Raw genomic sequence first — 12,500 nt, forward strand, 5'->3', positions numbered from 1 at the left:
CACTCCCTCCTGGCCGTCATAGGCCTGGCTGCGTTAGCCCTTGGGCTGCTGCTTCCAGCATCGCCATGCGTGTGATTGGTGGTGCAGGAAGATGGGGCAGCTCAGAGCGTCGTAGTAAACCTGTTTCCAGTTTTTATGCCTTCGTTGTGACACATCTGCTGCTTTCCTCCCCCAAATCAGGAATCAGGTTCCATCTTTCTCCAGTTCAGCTCCTCTACGGCGCTACAGCTGGAGGTGATCTTTGAGGTGCTCGAGGAGTACGACTGGACTGCTTTTTCCGTGGTGTCCACACGTCACCACGGCTACCAGGACTTCCTGTCAGTGGTGGAGGGCCTGACGGATGGCTCGTTCATCGGCTGGGAGAAGAAGAGTGTGGTGATCCTGAATGTGACCGACGACCCAGGGGGGGCACGCACGCGCAGACTGCTGAAGGAGAACGAGGCGCAGGTGAGACGGGGGGGAGGGAGGAGGGATAGAGGGAGGAAAGGGGAGGAAGTGCTGACACTACCACTGGGGGCCACCCTTTCTGACAGGTGGCTTCCCAGCCTTTTCCTTCCTTCTTCGTCACTCCCTCTGTGCCTCCATCTCTCTCTCTCTCCCCTCTCTCCTCTATCCCTCTGTTCTTCTCTTCCCACCTGCCATGACGGCACCGAGCGCTCATTGGTACAACCACAACCACATTCCATTTGCTGGCTAGCTGCTGGTGATGATTCAGTGAAGAGTTCTTCTGTGGGGTTCATAAGCTGTTGGTCCAGAAGCAAAAACCTGGCTCACAACACTGTCGTTGTTATTATTACAATTTAACCAATAAAAAAAAAATCATCCAGATGAAAACAAAGAGGAAAAAACCCATGTGTGTTTCCATTTTCACCATTTTCTCTCTGTGAATAATATTTTACAGCCGCAAAACAAGCTAGCTTTTAAACACAAACACAGGCAGTAGAGTCTCAATGGCGCGACACACGGGAGGCGGCATCGTCTCTCCTCCATTCATTTTCAATGAGACGTGCGCGACAAAGCGATAATCGCGGGTCTCCCTCCTACCAAGCGAAACGCGAGAAACGTGCATGTGAAATTTTGCGCTCGTGCACGTGTCGTGCACAGGCGACCCAGCGACGCTATCCCAGAAATTTGAAATATTTTCTACTTTTCATCGCTGTCGCTCGGACGAGGACCAATCAACGGAGGTTTCATTCACTGACCAATGAGCGGACAGGATGCTCCGTACATCTCTGAGCAAACATGGAGGAGAAGTTGATACTTGCTGTGACGGATTTCCCAGAACTGTACAATATTTCTACCAAAGAATATAGAGATATTCACAAAAAGGCCGCGGCGTGGGAAGTTGTTGTAAGATTTCACATAACTCTAGCAGCACCTTGTGAAACATCATATCTACTGCTTTTTAACTCTGAACCGCTTAAATAACCTTAATTCCCTCCAACCCGACACAGCCAAACAAAACAACGGAAGATTCGATTTCGCCATGGAACAGAACGCATCGACGGCTTTGCCGCTGCCGTGGGTCGCCTCCCGTGTGTCAGGTAGTAAAAGCGACAGCGACGAATTTCGCTGATCGCGGTCGTTTGTCGCCTCCCGTGTGTCGAGCCCATCACCCCTCACACATTATATAGAACCATGCATTACCAGGGGAAACAAGATGGCGCTAAACACCAGTCGCAATTTTCTTGGTCCAAACGTCCTTTTTTGTCCGTGACTTCAAATGGTGTTTTCTCTTTGGGACTCTGGTAGTTTGTCCTAAAGTCGAAGCGGTAGCAGCCGGCTGTTTCTGCGTCTCTGATGCTATTGAACGCCCTCGTTTGCTTCCCCAAAGTTCATTTATCCGCAGCTTCAGACTAAAGTCACGGTTGTAGAAAACCCTGTTTAAACAAAAAGTTAGAAAAGATCTTAGTTTTTCTCACCAAACTGCCATCGTTACGTGAAAAAGAGCTAAAACGGCTGCTAAGGTTTGTTCCGCCAAAGTCTGTGTAAACGTAATCCGCCTCAAACTCTAACCCTAACCCGAACAGAAAGAAACAAAGAAAGAGAAGGATCTTTTATAAAGCACCTCTCAAGATGAAAACCAAGAGCACTAAAAGATGAATGAAAAGCCATCTGAGATGCTTGTTTTACCCGTTCTGATGAGGTCCTCGCACACATGAGAGGACATTAAACAAATCTCGGGAGTCCTGACAAACTTACCTCAGATCTGCATCTCACATGTCTGCAACTACTGCTTAACAACTGTGAACTGAGTCTGGGCAGTGGCGTGTCCAGATCTTTTAAAATGGGGTGGCCCAGGTGAGGCACTACTTGGTGCATGGGTGACACCAATGGTTATGCTTTAATTTTATTTTTTTTTACCCCAAGCCTTTTGTGGACAATGAAAAACCTATTTAAAGGGAATTCAGTGTGGTGGCACCTGGGGTGGCCAATAAGATTCCAAGGGTGGCAATTGCTACCCCGGGCCACTCCCTTGTCACACCCCTGAGTCTGGGTGGGGTGTTGCAAAATCATTAGCAACTATGTGCAAAGCTTGTCAATTTTCTTGTGTTGCAAGAATTTTGAAGACGATCTAAAAAGTTGTGCCTTGTTTCAGTAAAATAAATATAAATCCTGACTGAATCCAAACCACCAGTTAAAAGTGTCGGGGTGCACGTGCCCCCTGTCCCCACCCTAAGTCACGCCCATGGCTGAAACCTATTTGGAACTCTGTTACGTTTAGTTCCCGTGAGTCTGTGACATCTAATGAAGACACATTGTCACAGAACTGAGCCAAGAAAATCTGCGTGACAGTTGTTATTACATCATCAGCCCCATGTGACCTGGCCTTGTGTAACGCGTGCCACTTCGGTCAGATTCCATTTAAACTTTTTCTCGTGATTCTTTGTGTTTTCCACTCATCGCCACCAGTCACAGCCCAGTGAGATACTGGTTTTAATGAAGCACACCAGCTGACTGGCACATTGTAAAGTCACATGACTGACCCAAGGGCTTTGCAGAAGTGAGTTAATATCCCATTTATCTCCAGGGACTTAAGTAATTCCTTTGAGGCGAGCTCACCCTGGTTCACTTTAGCGGATGTCCTCCCATCACTTCACGGTGAGATGCAGCTGATCTTAATTTCTGGGAACCGTGGTTAAAGGTGGCTGTTTAACACCGTTTCAAAGGCTTTAATTGCTATATTTCTAAAGATAACTTTAAATGTTTGGTTATAAACCCAGAATGTGAGAACCCTTTATTTTTAGAGCGTTTCAGTTCAACTTGAGCCTGATTCATGCTTCTCCGTCTGCGTCAGTGCAGAGACACGCATCAGGCTTTACAAACACATCTTTACCTTTACCTGCTGTTACTTTAATTGCCCCTCAGGTAGGGCTGGGCATTAATTCGAAAATGTATCGTTATCAAAATTTCTGACTTATCGTGATAATTTTTCCCATGTCAGTAAATGTGACAATACAACAATGAAAAGATGTGTGTAGGTTGGCAACGTTCACGTCCCTTTAAGAAGCTGTATCACCTTGAGTCACGTAAAAATGGCCGTGTTCGAGATGAGCCAGTTCTACGCAGATTAGACCAGCGGTGATCGGCGCGCCGTGCATGCCGGTTAGATCTGTGTTCGAATTGACGCCGGCTTGCTCTGACGTCGTGCATACGTAGGCAACGATAACCTCGTGAGATCAAGGCGGCCGCAGATTTTGGAGCAAGGCGCAGATTTTAGAACAAGGCACTGCAGTTGCTCTCCCTCAGCTGCAAAACCTAGAGGATGACGGGAAACACCTGGCTCTCGCCTGATCTAAGATCTGATTGGTTCATATTCTGATCCGAACATCCAGTGGTAGAACATGAAATGTTAGTTGGTCACATGTATTCTGTAAATCATGTAACGTTGATGACAACTATATAGGCCATAAAGAGAAATGTGATTTGTATTATTTTGTCACGTTTCCTATGAGCACACTGAAGCTACAGCTGATAACCTTTACTTATTATTACAGTCATGTCTTCATATACAATATATGATATCCACAAGCACGTGAGGACGTGTTTCAGCTGCTAACAGGCACCAGAATTAAAATAGATAATTAAACAAGTGTGAACTCTAATGCGATATTTTCATCCATCGTCACCCCGAGCTACACATGCAGGGAAATCTGTCCGACTTAAACGCCGGCTTTCAGCCGCTCCCCCTGCTGCGTCCGTCTGCTCTCGTCTGTTTTCCCGGCGAGGCGCAGCTCAACTCGAACAATGCCATTGTGACTCACCATAATACACGTGACAGCCCCACCTAGTGGACAACTTTTGTTACCTGTAGTTATCGTCCAATTATCGGTATCGGGGTGAAATCCTCAAAATATATGGTGATAATGATTTTAGGCCGCGTTGCTCAGCCCCACCCTCAGGGATAAATAAAGTTGTTCTGATTCTGGTTTGTTAGAAACGTCGTGAAAAGTGGTTTTATTTGGAGCAGTTTGGGACATTTTGAGCAGAATAAATGGTGGTTTTGGGTTGTACTCCTGCCACTCTTCCCTTTCCTTGTTCCCTTCACATGTTTATCTTTTCCTTCCAACCTGCCATTTCCCTCCACTTCATCATTTATCCTTGTTCTGACTCGAGCCTCCTCTTTGACCCTTCATGATCCTCTTGTTCAATTTTCCAATCATGTCTGTGTTCTTATGCCTGCCCCCCCACCCCCCCCCCCCCGCCTCCCTCCCCGCATCTCGTTGCCGAGAGACAAACTCGGTCACCTCTGCTGCTTTGCTTTGCACCTTCGTCTCTGTTTGGCCATCGTTCATTCCTTCATCTGTGCACTCGGCTCCCTCTGCACGACTTCCCGCCCACAGGCCTCACTCCTGTTGGCACGGTTTGGTCTGGGTCTCTGTAGCCACGTTTACATGCGCATATTTAATCGGATTGAATGCCCATTCAGATCGAACATTCTGCATGTAAACATGTCAATCGGAATATTCTGATCCGATTCGGCCCAATCGGATTGCAATCCGATTGAGAGAGGTGGTTTATTCCGTTCATCATTCCGATTGACGTGCATGTACACAGCCATTCGGATTGATGGGGTAAAATAATGCCCACTGCGCATGTGTGCAACAGCGAGCGGGCCTCTCCGCTGTCATTTGGACTGCCTGACTTCAAAAATGACGGCGTAATTAATGAGCGGCGGCTTTTAACTCCGACGACAAGCCGTCCCCGTTTCAGTAATATTTAATTCAGAACTTGCATTTTGTGGAAGTAAAATAAAAATCTGATTATTGCACCAATCACTCGACAAACATGTTCAGATCTGAACTGGAAGTACGCAGGTTTATTACGCAGGTTTATCGCGGGGGTTGCGGCGCACGGATCCCCGTTTCTGTCCGCTTTGAACGCAGCAGCTTCTGCAGCAGGTGATGGAGACGCGCTTGTAAAGAACACAGGATTATACGGGTTTTACAGACCTGACTGGAGGCTGATGTTGGGTAGGAAACGTCCTCGGTTAAACACTCTGGACGACAGTAAAGTCCGTGTTAGAAGCACGTAAACGCAGATGACCTGAGATGCGGTTCGTTAATGATGAACACAGGCTTCTAAACTTTCTGAACATCTTCTGTTATTTTGTTTTAAACAGATTTTTTTCAACAGTCTCAGCTGATTGTCACATGTTATTAATAATAAGCCACAACAGAGCTCAGTAATAAAACATGAGTCTACCCCCCCCCCCCCCCCCCCGGGCAACGGCACAGCTGTCACTTCAGACCCGCGGACCAGCTGATCAAGAGGCAGAGACATAACCCTCCTTTATTTTAATCAACAATAAAATGCAGCAAAGCATAGATCTGCAGTTATTCACTGAAGAAAACGGAACTTCTATGAGCTAAATAAAAACATTAAATTGAATAAATGGATCAGGAAAGCAGGAAGAATAGTTATTTCTGTTTTTACATTTTTCATTTTGTTTCATGGCGTTTGTTTACAATTTTTCTTTCGGGAAAGGCAACTCTGCGCATGCTCAACCTTTTTAACCGGATTAAATGCTTGGTGCGTATGTACGCACGGCATGATCGGATCCTTTCAGTTCGTGTCCATGTGAACAGAGATTCGGAAATTCTCATCAACCAAGATTTCAGTCGGATTGAGGAAATTTGGCTCATGTAAACGCAGCTACTGTCGCTGCTTATGTCCCAGCGTGGCTGCAGCGGCTCTGCATGTGGTTTCCTCCTAAGTGTGTGCACGTGAATCGGACTCCATAGGCTGCACTCTCTGAATGTAGCACTCCGTTCGAGGAGCTAACTATTCAACCTTCTTCACAACACCGCTCTTCCTGCAGCTTTCCGCCACTGCAGGGCTCACAAATGCTTGTCGTCACACGGCGGTGCGATTTCCATCCCATGCTCTCTTTCTCTCTGGTGCATTTGTTGCGATGTCCTCCAGATTGTTGATGACCCGATCCAGGTCTCAATTCACCGTCTGGGTCTTGTTCCATTTCTCTTCTAGCTTCTGCCTTGTTAGCATTCCTTCTGCTCTCTTTCGTTCTCCGTCATATGTTCCTGTCTTTTGGATTGTGTGTGTGTGTGTGTGTGTGTGTGTGTGTTTATCATACAGATTACGCGCTCTAGTCTTCTTTTCAGCGTCCCTCTCTCTTCTTCCCTGCTTCCTCCTCCCTCTCTTTCGCGCTCGGCCCCTACCTAATTCACCAGAGGGTTTATTGGCATAACGGCAGGATTGTTTAGCCAAGCCGTTGCAGTTCAAAACTCAGTGAAGGTGCAGGTCTCAGGATGTGCTTTCAGTCCGTATCCCCGACCACCTTCTTTCCAGTGCATGAGAGAGTTGTCCTCCTCTGTTTGTCCTTTGATTCCTTCGCCTTTTCCGCCACTCCACCGGTTTATCTATCCTTCTGCTCGGCACGCTTCCCTTCCTCTTCCTGGATATTTGTCAGCATTTACCCTTGCGGTCTCTCTTCCGTCATTCTCCTAAGCTCCATCTTAGTCGTGTCAATACCGTCCTTCATTCCTTTAGCTTTCCCTGTAACCCCTTAAAACCTCCCATTATTTGGTCAATCTCCACTCCTCCTCCGTCCCCTCTTCTCATCCCTCCATTCTTCGGTGTTTGCTGCAGAGAGCTCGTCCAAGGTCACAGTTGTCGTTCTGTGTTGTCTCTTTAATATTTTTTCTCTCCGGCCCCGGTCTTCAATCATCTCTGCTCTTCTTTTGCTGATATCTTTTATCTTTTTTCCGGCCGCCGGTTTTACAAAAATCTGCATTCCTTTGCTTTCCTTCACTTCCCCCGCCTCCCCTTCCCGATCTCCACGGAGTGACTATTCCCATCTTTGAATCTCCATTTTCCTGCTCTTGTCTCTCGATGTTTGTCCTCCTCTCTGCTTTTACAAAAACACATTTTAGAGGTTTCCCCACCCCTTTTCCTTCCCACGCGCTCGCTTTATTTGCACGTCTTCTCCTTTTCCTAAACATTTTGTAGCTCCGCCACTTGCAGACGTTTCATTTTCCCTTTCTTGTTTCGCCCTTTTTTATTATTAATTACAGTAACTCGTTCATCAGGCCCGAGCTCATTAAGCACTGACCTCCATCGCCTCCTGTACCTCCAGCTCCGCACACACACTCTTCCCTCCTCCTGGTGTGTGTTTGCTTTGCTTTACCCCGGCTTTCCACCGGAGCCGTCAGCAGCGCGAGTCAGCCGCGTCTCAGGAGCAGCATGTCGCGGCCCTTATGCACCGGTTCTATTTTCTACGCGCGACGCCTCTGAAACGGGTCAAGTTCGACATTTTTGGGGAAGGAAAGACAGGAAATCGGACGCGGAAATGGAGAGAAGCTACCGAGATTTTCAGAATAAAGAAACGTACTGCCTTCCGGTTGCTTTACTTTTAAAAAGGTTACTAACTGTGCGGCCCCGTGAGAAGTTATCACCTAGCTAGCGGTCTCCTTTGTTTTTCAGGTCCGTATTGGCGATTATAAAACGGTCAGAACATAAAACACAAACCTTTTGGAGCCATGTTGTAGTTTTCTCCTGCTTGTTGTTGTGTTTACTCTCGTGTGACTTCGTGCTCGGTCGGTGACAGCTGCTCCCCTGCTGCTTCGCATCTCGTGGGAAGGGCCGAGCAGCAGCTTACACGAGCAACGTGCTGCTGATGGCTCCGGTGGAAAGCTGGGGTTAGAAATTGCACGCCCGACTTCCACAAGCCTTATCGCCTCACCACTATCTCTCCTCTTACCTCTCCCTGCTTTCTTGTTATTTGTGGATGTGGCTTTTTCTATCCATCCTCATCCTCTCCCACTCAGCTGCACCTCCTTCTCCAGCTGTATTTCTCCTCCCTGACTTCTCCCACCTTTTGTTTTGCTCCCCCTTTTCCCTTCCTTTTCTCACTGGAGTGTGTGTGTGTGTGTGTGTGTGTGTGTGTGTGTGTCCCCGTTCCTGTTACCTCCCTGCTCCCCTTCTGTCCTCCCAGGTGCGTCTGCTGTACTGCTCTCAGGAGGAGGCCGAGCTGGTTTTCCGTGCTGCCTGGGCCGCCGGTCAAGCCGGGGCCTCACACATGTGGTTCGCAGTGGGCCCGGCCCTCTCGGGTCTGGGCATGGACAGCCTGCCTCGGGCTTTGTTCGCCGTACGGCCTCAGGGCTGGAGGGACGAGCCGCGCCGAAGGATTGCCCGGGGAGTGTCTGTGCTGACTCACGGGGCAGTGGCAATGCGCAAGGAATACGGAGCCACGGGCGGGCCGAACTTTGTCACCACCTGCATGACGGACGCCAATCAGACGCAGAGACTGCGAAGCAGGATGAGGTGAGACGGATGCAGGACGAGAGAGGTGACAGGCTCTAGATAAAACATGTTGGATATATGGAAATGCGGGGCAGCAGTAGCTCAGGTGGTAGAGCGGGCTGCCTCATGATCGGAGGGTCATGGGTTCGATTCCAGCTCCCGCCAGGCGTATGGTAAATGGCCTGTATCTGATATAGCGCCTTCTAGAGTCCTGGAACTCCCCAAGGCGCTTTACAACACAATCAGTCATTCACCCATTCACACACACATTCACACACACATTCACACACGGGTGGGGATGAGCTACAATGTAGCCACAGCTGCCCTGGGGCGCACTGACAGAGGGGAGGCTGCCGAGCACTGACGCCACCGGTCCCTCCACCACCAGCAGCAGGCAACGTGGGTTAAGTGTCTTGCCCAAGGACACAACGACAGTGACAGACTGAGCGGGGCTCGAACCTGCAACCTTCCGATTACGGGGCGAGCAGTTAACTCCTGTGCCACCGTCGCCCCATCCTGCTGTTGTGTCCTTGGGCAAGACACTTCGCCCAACTTGCCTGTGTTAGTGGCGCTCAGAGGGGCCGACGGCGCCAAATGGCAGCCTCGCCTCTGTCAGACCTCCCCAGGGCGGCTGTGGCCACAAGTAGCTTACCATCACTAGCAGTGTGTGAATGTGAGAGTGTGTGAAAGCGTCTTTGGGTGTCTAGAAAAGCGCTATATAAGTTCAATGCATTATTATTATTATTATTATTATTATTAAATAAAAAAGAGTTGCCGTCAAATAAAACTCAAGACAAACAGATTTGGTCCATGGCCAGGATTGGGAGACAGATGTGTGTGTGTGGAATTAGCAGATTCCGTGTCAGGGAGCGCACACACACACACACACACACACACACACACACACCGGGGATATCTAAATCTGGGGCTGGCCACCGTCCATGCAAAACAGAGGTTGTTGCTGTGTGTAGTGAGTTGGCAAAATTACCATCGCATCTGTAGCGAGCAGACCATGTCTCATGTTTATGAATGAGCTGCTTTTAATATATTCCTTCTAGGCCGTATAAACACGCAGCAGCAGGCTCAAGCAGGTCGCACACGTGGTTCTAGTCACCTTCATTTTTAAACGAGTCTCCGTACATCGCACACGTGGTGTTAGGGAAGCTATGCTGATTCTGGCTACTGGAAATGGGCCAGACGTCTAATGAATGAGTTTATTTGCGGTGATTTTTGTAAATGACACTGAGCGCCAACGGAGAGGCAATTATCAGGAGGTGATTGATGGATTCTTCTGTCTTTGTTGTAAACTACATTCAGAAAAAAGAGGTTTTGCTTCCGTTCCCTTTTGCACTGCTGCCTGCTGTTCACTGTCTGGTACCACACGCTGCTGTTCCAGCGGACTCTTCCCATCATGAAGAGATTATTTTTCTTTATTTATTGTTTTTGAAGCCAGTGAGATGACATGAGGAGAGCTTCTGAAGGCTCGTCCCATGATTGTGAGAGCCACCATAGAGGCTGAAACCTATGCAGAGATTAGCGGTTGTTTGATTCCTGAGATGCTGACAGGTGTGTGTGTGTGTGTGTGTGTGTGTGTGTGTGTGTGTGTGTGTGTGTGTGTGTATTTGATTAACAAACAACCGCTGAGTGTCACCATGCAGCTCCTGTGATGTGGTTTCAAGTGGAAGGAATCCTGGCAGCTTTAGGATTTCTGCTTAAGCCCTCTAATACCGTCTAAGAAAACCTCGTTTCGAATGTGTGTTTTCTTTTAACCGTCGCATTATCTGGCTGTCTGTTCCGCCACCACACAGGTACTTCAGCAACATCACGCTCGGTGGCCGAGACTACTCATTTAACATCGACGGCTACCTGGCCAATCCCTTCCTGGATGTCATCTCCTGGACTCCTGGACGTGGGTGGGAAGATGTAAGGACATGAAATCAGTTTTTATTTCATGTGATCCAGGGGCGTGTCCAGGGAGTTGCCTGGGGTAGCACATGCCACCCTTGGAATCTGATTGGCCACCCCAGATGCCGCCACACTTATTTACCCTTAAAGAGGCTTTTCATTGTCCACAAAAGGCTTGGGGGTAAACACACAAAAAGCATAACCATGGGTGCCACCCATGCACAAAGTTGTGCCTCGCCTGGGCCACCCCATGTTAAAAGATCTGGACACGCCACTGTTTTGATCTTGTGTTTGTGGCTTTTGGCGCATGTTCTTTCAACATAAACCGTGTTTGTGAATGTGAGGATACCCGCCAGGACTGTGTGGACAGACCCAAAGTGCACCTGAAGTTCAACGTGGCTGTGAGCACCCACTGGGAGTGGAGAAAAGCTGCTGCTGCTCTTAGTTTATCCTGCTTTAATGCTGATGATGTCACTGGCGTACTGAGTCACACCTCTGATGCAAACGCACTCACAGCTCAAACAGGAAAGTCACGTTCACGTCCTCTGATGAAGATGCTTATTAAAGGTCAACTTTACTCGTATTTTTAAAGGTGTGGAACACCGAAAAACAAATTTTAATGATTATTCCTGATTATAATCAGTCTGAGTTACTCCCCAGTCACTTAGGCCTAGTCCACACGTAGCCGTAAAAAAAAAAAAAAAGAATATCCGCCCTTCCAAAAACTCTCATCCACACCACCTCATTTAAAAAAAAACTCTGTCCACACGTACCCGGATAAATACGTTGTTAAGGACATGCCAGGCCTGTAGGCGGCAGTACTTCCCCCGTTCTTAACCTCGTCCTTCGTCTGTGGTCTTCCGCAAGGAGCAGTAATTCCGCTTGCAAACGCAAACAAGCAAAAAGCGCTTGGACAATTGATAAAGCGAGCGCAGCTCTGAGGGCATCCATGCTGTCGGCTAGTGTAAACACAGGTCGCACACGTGATGTCAGCATTTTTTTATCGCGGAAAGTGACGTTGCGGACCTTAAAACTCCGGTTTTGTCTGTCCACACGCAGACACCCAAAACGGAGAAAACGCAGATCTTCACTTTGGCCGGAGTTTTTAAAAAGATCTGTTTTCGTGTGAAAAAACTCTGTTTTCGTGTGGATGACAGGCCAAAACGTAGAAAAATATCTACGTTTTGGCAGATCCCCGGCTACGTGTGGACAGGGCCTGAGTCTAGCCTCCTACAGCCAGTGTTGTGCCCGAACGCGTTCATTGAACGATCGTTCGCAAATTCTTTCATTTTTTTCGTGAACGTGAACTGAACTCGTTCGTTTTTTGCCTGACTAAATGGCCTGTATTTGATATAGCACATTCTAGAGTCCTGGAACCCCCCAAGGTGCTTTACAACACAATCAGTCATTCACCCATTCACACACACATTCACACACTGGTGGGGATGAGCTACAATGTAGCCACAGCTGCCCTGGGGTGCACTGACAGAGGCGAGGCTGCCGAGCACTGGCGCCACCGGTCCCTCCGACCACCACCAGCAGGCAACGTGGGTTAAGTGTCTTGCCCAAGGACACAGCGACAGACTGAGCGGGGCTCGAACCTGCAACCTTCCGATTACGGGGCGAGCACCTAACTCCTGTGCCACCGTCGCTGACGAATGTAAAAGTGAGTGCGTTCGTCCTGGCGTGCGTGAACGGGTCTGTGAACGCATTCTTTGGCCGTTCTAGCTCCAGATCTCCACGGAGCTTTTCCGGAGCTAAAGCCTAGCAAAAACTTCCTGTTAACCGTAGAGTTTATAAAGGTAGAACCTACAAAAGCGGCCAAACATAGG

At 48.4% G+C, this 12,500-nt stretch overlaps 1 protein-coding gene across 2 annotated transcripts in view; it reads left to right on the forward strand.

Moving 5' to 3' along the window:
* Positions 1–12,500, forward strand: part of LOC107379570 (glutamate receptor ionotropic, NMDA 2D) — a 100,220-nt gene that overhangs the window by 48,464 nt on the left and 39,256 nt on the right. For both annotated transcript variants that reach the window (XM_015950367.3, XM_054741128.2), the window contains exons 4-6: positions 181–447; positions 8,456–8,784; positions 10,572–10,686. In XM_015950367.3, coding sequence (XP_015805853.1) covers positions 181–447; positions 8,456–8,784; positions 10,572–10,686 — 711 coding nt within the window. The remainder of the gene's footprint in view (positions 1–180; positions 448–8,455; positions 8,785–10,571; positions 10,687–12,500) is intronic.

The sequence above is a fragment of the Nothobranchius furzeri genome, chromosome 5, assembly GCF_043380555.1.
Source record: "Nothobranchius furzeri strain GRZ-AD chromosome 5, NfurGRZ-RIMD1, whole genome shotgun sequence".
NCBI classification, from domain to species: Eukaryota; Metazoa; Chordata; class Actinopteri; order Cyprinodontiformes; family Nothobranchiidae; genus Nothobranchius; species Nothobranchius furzeri.